General features: G+C 56.6%; 1 protein-coding gene across 2 annotated transcripts in view; it reads left to right on the top strand.

Annotated features, from left to right (window-relative positions):
- Positions 1 to 295: 295 nt before the first annotated feature.
- The window catches only part of LOC116798845 (corticotropin-releasing factor receptor 1), a 31,606-nt gene continuing 25,751 nt past the window's right edge, over positions 296 to 6,150 (top strand). The window contains exon 1 of one of the 2 annotated variants that reach the window (XM_032711501.1): positions 296 to 605. In XM_032711501.1, coding sequence (XP_032567392.1) covers positions 564 to 605 — 42 coding nt within the window. In that variant the 5' untranslated portion in view covers positions 296 to 563. The remainder of the gene's footprint in view (positions 606 to 6,150) is intronic. The other variant, XM_032711502.1, reaches the window with a different exon arrangement.

Below are 6,150 nucleotides of genomic sequence, written 5' to 3'. Positions count from 1 at the left end.
GAATCCTTAAATATATAACAAAACCCCCCCCTCCGCAAATTGCGGCCCCCAACACGCAGCAGAGACCCCGCAGCGGCTGCAGGGGAGTGCGGGGGCAGAGAGGGGAGATCCCGTTCCAGAGGGAGCCGGGGGGGGTCCCTGGGCCGGAGGGAAGTTTCTGCTGCTAAAGATGCTGAGGGAGGGAGGGAAGGAGAAAGGGAAGAAAAAAAAAAAAATTCAAACAGACTTGGAAGGCACCAGGGAGGTGGAGGAAGGAAAAGGGGAGGAGGAAGAGGAGGAGGGAGAGAGGGGGGAGTGGGAGGCTGGCGAGGAGGGATGCAGCCCATCGGCGGGCGAGCTGCAAGGTGGGCAGCGGGAGCAGCGGCTCCGGGGAGGTTATAAAAGGCAGGAGCTGGGGCGCTGAGCGGAGGGGACTCAAAAGGGACCCGCAGCTTCCGCAGGGACCCTCCACGCTCCTGCGCCCGAAGCCCGGAGGATTTTCCCCCCGACGGCAGAAGGAGCCCGGCGGGAGCGGGGCCGGTGCCAGCCATGCCCCGCGGAGCTGGGCACAGGGGCAGATAAGGATGGTGCCCGGCCCACGTCCTGCCCTCCTCCTCCTCCTGCAGGTAAGGCGCTTTTAAGTTCTCTTCTCCCAGAAAGGGCCCTTCTGCCCCCTCCCCATCACCCTCCGCTCGCCTTCCCCGCAGGGACTTCTCCATCCCTTTTGAAGGAAGGGGAAAGTAAGAGGAGAAACCGCCGCACAAAGGGCCCCCCTCGGGAGAATTCCTCCGGTCGAGGCTCTGGGGGGCTCGGCAAGAGCTCGCCAATGCCCAAAACTGGCGGGGAGGGGGCTGAAGTCAGCGAAAGGGTCGTTTAAGGGGGAAAGAACTGCAGGGAGGTCCTCCCGAGCGCAGCCCAGCGCTCCCGCCTCGCACCTCCCAGGGAAAGCAGCTGCCACCAGGCTACTGGGAGGGGGTGATGGATGGGGACAACACAAAGGCGGGGTCTAATTGTACCCCCCGTAACCGATTTTCTAAGGAAACCTCTCCTCTTCCCCCCCCTCCCAAGCCGCAGAGCACAAGACTTTTCCTCTCTCGTTTGCTCGCTGTGCGAGTGCAGCCACTGCTAATTCTGCAGCTCTGCACAACATGCAAATGCTTTGTCAGGAGCGATATTCCTCCTCCTCCAGGGCTCATCAGGAAAGGAGATGCTCCCAGCCCAAAGCACGTTTAAATCCCAAAGCCTGGGCAAAGGAGGTGAAGAGGTTTCCAGTGAAATCTTGAATATTATTTGAACGAAGGTTTCCAGTGAAATCTTGAATATTATTTGAACGAACCCACAGAGGCAGCAAAAACGATCAGGTTTTTGACTAAACCTCTGTGTTAAAGGGGGTTAAAAGAGAAAACCTGGCTGGCTGGCTGCAGAATGATGTCTGAGTGGCCCAGCTGTGGCTGCAGAGTTAGAAGGGCAGGAAAAGCAGAGGGTCAGCCCTCCCTGGCTCCCACCCCTCGGGCTGGGCATCCCTGGCAGCAGGAGCAGAGGGAGCATTAACTGCCCCTCTGGGACAGGAAAGTTCTCACCCGAGTGATGAGAGGAGCTGATGAGCACCAGGAGACATCCCTGCCAAGTTGGTGTTGCTTTTAAAAGCTCCTCTTCCGAGCAGCTGCTCCCTCCTGTCACTGCAACCCCCTAAGCCTGATTTATGGGAGCTCTTTTGTGCTTATATTCCCCGGGTTGGTTTGTTTGGTTTTGCTCAGGTTTGGTTTGGCTCTGATGCAAGAAATGAAGGTGAGACAGGGCAGAATCTCTTCTCCCCCTGGTCCTTCCTGGCCAGTCTGTGGGGACAGCACAGACAGCACTCGTGGGGAGAGCCAAGAGAGCCTGACAGCTCCTCACAGCCTCTGGGTGAGCAAAAAGGGGTCCTAAAATCGCCCAAAGGTGCTGAGACACAGCTCCCAACCTCTGCCAAACCTCCTCAGGCTTGGGGGATTCCCTGGGCATCCCGAGGTATTCCCCAAGGAGGGGCTCCTTGGGAAGATGGAGCACCAAATCCTCGAAAAGCTTCCCGAGTTTGAGACAAAACCATCCCTGTGCTGGGGCTGGGATTGGGAGGGGGTCCCAAAAACCAGCCCAAGCAAAGAGAAGCCTCTCCCAGCTGGCTCCAAAAAGAAACACCCAATCTCCAAACCCCCCCCCTTTGCAAGACCAGCTGTCTGTTTTTTCCTATAAATGCAAGGCTTCAAAACTCAGACCCTATTCCAGAACAATCCCAGCCCTCTCCTTGGGGGCAGTGGGGGCTAAAGGAGCTTGGAACTCCAGCCTTCAGTGAGCACAGCCCTGCAGGCAGGTGTACCTGCAGCAGCCTCCAGCCTGGGAGTGCAGAGACCTGCAGCATTCCAGCTCAGCAGAGCTCAGCAGGGACAAACCTCCCCTGCCTGGACAGATTTTGAATCCTGCTTGGCACAGTTTGGGTGTTCCCCGTTCACCTGCCCAGCAGCTCCAGTTTAGCATCAAATTGCCCACCTTGCCTTGCTGGGTGGGCATCCCTTGGGGGGGCTCAGACAGTCAGAGCAGGAGACAGGCAGCCAAACGTCCTGCAAAACGCTCCCTGGCACCCTGCAAGTCGTTTAAACAAACTCAGAAAGTGATTAAAATAAACCAGTTCACCTGCAGCTCTGCCAGGAGCTGATGACATTTCTGGGGCTGGAAAAAACTGCAGAAGCACTTTGTGCAAAAGCAGAGTTTGCTGCTGGGGGTGGGATGGTTTTCCCCTCTCCCCTGATCACCTCCAGCAGCAAGAAGCCCAAAAACCAGCCCTGATGCCTTCTTCCCTGCTCCAATCCTTGCATAAGACGTGGAGCTGCAGTGGCAGGACGTGCTGGCCCTGGGGATCTCTCCCAGTCCTGCTCTCCTTCCAGGCTGGAGTTGATTCAGTGGGGATGAAATCATCCCTGTGGTTTCGCATCTCCAGTGAAGAAGTGAATGGAAAAGGCACAGCCTGTTCCCAGAATAGCTGCTCTGTCACCAGAGCAGGAATATATAGGACTAGGATGAGAATATCCTGCACCACCAGCCCAACCCTGCCCTGAAATCCAGCTCTGCTCCCCCAGAACCCTGCTTGGGGCTGGCTCAGAAGTTTGTTGCGAGCGACAGGCTCGAGCTGAGATCCGAGTCTGCAGCACTGAGAGAGGCTGAACCCGTGGTTTTATCTGGGAGAAGGGTTTTTGAACCCAAAGAAAGCACAAATCAACCCCCAAATCCTGGGGTTCCCTCTCCAAGCAGAGCCCAGGAGCTGCTGCCCAACGCTGGGAGCTGTCACTCACGAGCGGGTGGCTCCTGCTGAAGATGCAATAACATACCCAGGGGCCCATCTGTTGTTTTTCCTTCTCCCTGACTGTATTCTGAGCTGATGGAGAGACCCTCCTTCTCTGCAGGGTGCCCTGCTTTAGCCACAGGCACCCACCCAGCAGCAATCAGCCCCACTCTGATGGCAGAGGGCAAAGGGGGTTGGAGTTTTGCAGATCCCAGTCCCTCTTCCCCCCGAAATCTCCCCTGAAATCCTGCACTATCCCCCCTGGAAAGGCAATGGCAGATGCAGCTTTGGTGTGGCCAAGTTTTCCCGAGCTGTGAATGCAAATAAACGGGAAGAAAATGACGGGTGAATGAAATTGTGGATGTTCCCCCTGGGGTACAACCCTAAAAGAGTGATGAGTGAAGGGGGTGGGTGGGTTTTGGGATGCAGCTGGGGAAAAAAAGTCTCAAATCCTGAACAGAAAACACTGTGAACACACAGGAGTCCCACATGTACAATCTGCAGGAGAGTTTAACACAACCACCTTAGAAAAACAGCCCTTTCTCATGCTTGTGTCCATCACTCCAACTCTTCCATAGCAGCCTTCACCCTGGAAAATCCAGATCCCACAGGAGCCCCCTGGATTGTGTCCCCTTCCCCAGCTTGTTTGTGCCATTAGCTCCCAATACCCAAATGCCATTAGTCATTTTTCCACCTGTCCCCAAAAATCTCCATGTCTCTCTTGACAGACAAATGAAGTCAGAATTATTTATGGCAAGAGAGGGAGACCAGAGCTTAATCCAGGAAAACCTTTAATTGCTCATAAATCAGGTTTTACAGGGCATTCATTTAGCCCTGATTGATATTCTTTTGTTAGGATCTGCATCCAGCACACTCAGAGAGAGACTCCCAAGCAGAATAAATACTCTCACCAAAGCCTCTTGTCTACACACCATGGGGACAGGCCCTCTAATGTGGATTAATTAATAAACTCAGGGGTTTTAGTGCCAGATGGAGGCATTCTCACTGCTGCTCTTCCCCTGAGTATCATCAGCTGTGGAATATCTCCCCATGGCTCTTGCTTGAGCCTCATTCCCTGCCTGAGCTTTGCCTCGATGCTGGCAGGGTTTGGGATGGGGCTTTGGGGGGGAGGATCAGAGGAACCCTGAGCTCATGGTGAGGGGCAAAGCAGGTCACTGCCAGCTCTGGGACAGGGCTGGAAAGGGGGTCTGCCATGGGCCAGATGCTCCCTGGGGGTTTCACTCGTGGCTTGGACTGAGGATGGGTCGTATCCCAGGGAAAGCCCTCAAGGTGGAGCAGGGAAGAAGCTCTCTGACAGTGCCTGGAAGTCAGAGGAGACAAAGGCAAAGGGATCCTTTGCAGAGTGAAGGCAGGGGACAGGCAGGGCTGGAGACACCCTGAACACCTCCAAGCATGTTGGAGGGGCAGCCCCTTCAGTGAGGCTGCTCAAAGCCACCTCCAGCCATGGCTGTGGCATTGGCAGGACCTGCTCTGCCCCCTCCCTTCCCCCTCCACTGGTGCTGCTCTGCCACCCCGGGTTGGCATCAACTCTTTTAGCACTCCCTGTGTTTAACACCCAAAGTCTGTCTCAGAGCCCAGAGCAGGCTTCATCCCAGCCCAATGCCCTCCCAAAGGCCCAGGGCAGGGGCTGCTCAGCCCTGTCCCGGAGTGTCCCGGAAAGTCTTTCCCGTTCCACACCGAGTGTTGCCAAGTGCAGCGGGCCCAGGGGAGCAGGACTGATGGGTGACAACGGTCCCTACAGCAAGGACAGCTCCAGGGTGGCTGGTTTGCACCCCCTTAGTCCCAGTGACCTCCCCAGCTCCGTGCAAAGCTCGTGCTGCTCCATCCCACGGATCCCTGGGCTCTCCCATCCCAGCGCCGCCGGCAGTGGGAAGCCCGAGCCCCATCCTGGATTGCTAATTAGGCTCAGAGCCCCATCCTGGATTGCTAATTAGGCTCAGAGCCATCCCTCTCGCTGCTCAGAGCTGCCAGCCCTCCCTGCCACACACATCCCATCTTGTCTGAGGCAGCAGGACATCAGGGGGGCAGGGACAGGCCTGGCTCTGGGTACCACAGTGCCGGGGGGTGACACCAGAGTCGGATGTGGATGTGTTAATTAATGGATGTGGATGTGTTAATTAATATCCCTGGATTGCTTTGGAGAGGGAAAGCACTGCAGGGGGCTATTAATTCCTAATTGTTATTAATTGAATGTTGCTGCTAGGTCAGTGGCAGGTCACAGAGACCATGTGTGTGTGTGACTGTGCTGCTCACCCCCCCCAGTGCTGACCCTGTCTCAGCTCACTGTGCTGCATCCCCTGGCCCAGGGGACCTGCCACCCCTGTGCCCCTCACAGGCACGGGGAACAACTCAAGATATACAGTGGTTTTTTGGAGCCCTGGTTGCCCCAGGATGTGGCTGGTGCATCCCCATAGGCTGAAGAGACTCGAGGCAGATGTTCCTCATTGCCTCAGGTTCCCTTCTGGGCCAGGCTGGGCATGGTGGGACATGGACCACAGTGGGTGTTTGCCGTGGGTGGGATGCAGCAAACACGGCAGCAGTGTCAGGGTTTGGTGTCTGAGCCGTGCAGGGAGGACTGGCTGGTCCTGCTGCACAAAATGTGGGGCTGAAAGGCAGGAGCTGGTGCTCCACGAGGTTTGAGATTAAACCAGCACCCTCAGCATCTGCTGTGTGTGAAAGGGGGACGTCAGCAGAGCCTGGCAGGGGGCTGGGTGGGTGCTGAGGCACCAACAGTGATGGAGGAGAAGCTGCTGCCAGTGTGGGCCCTCATGGGGCCAGTGCAGCTCCCAGCAGAACCCCCATCCCCCTGGGAGCAGCTCCCAGGGCTGACTGGGACC

The sequence above is a fragment of the Chiroxiphia lanceolata genome, chromosome 26 (assembly GCF_009829145.1).
Source record: "Chiroxiphia lanceolata isolate bChiLan1 chromosome 26, bChiLan1.pri, whole genome shotgun sequence".
Classification (NCBI taxonomy): domain Eukaryota; kingdom Metazoa; phylum Chordata; class Aves; order Passeriformes; family Pipridae; genus Chiroxiphia; species Chiroxiphia lanceolata.
The sequence above is the reverse complement of the archived record's forward strand: the minus strand, read 5'-3'. Positions and strand labels throughout refer to the sequence as shown.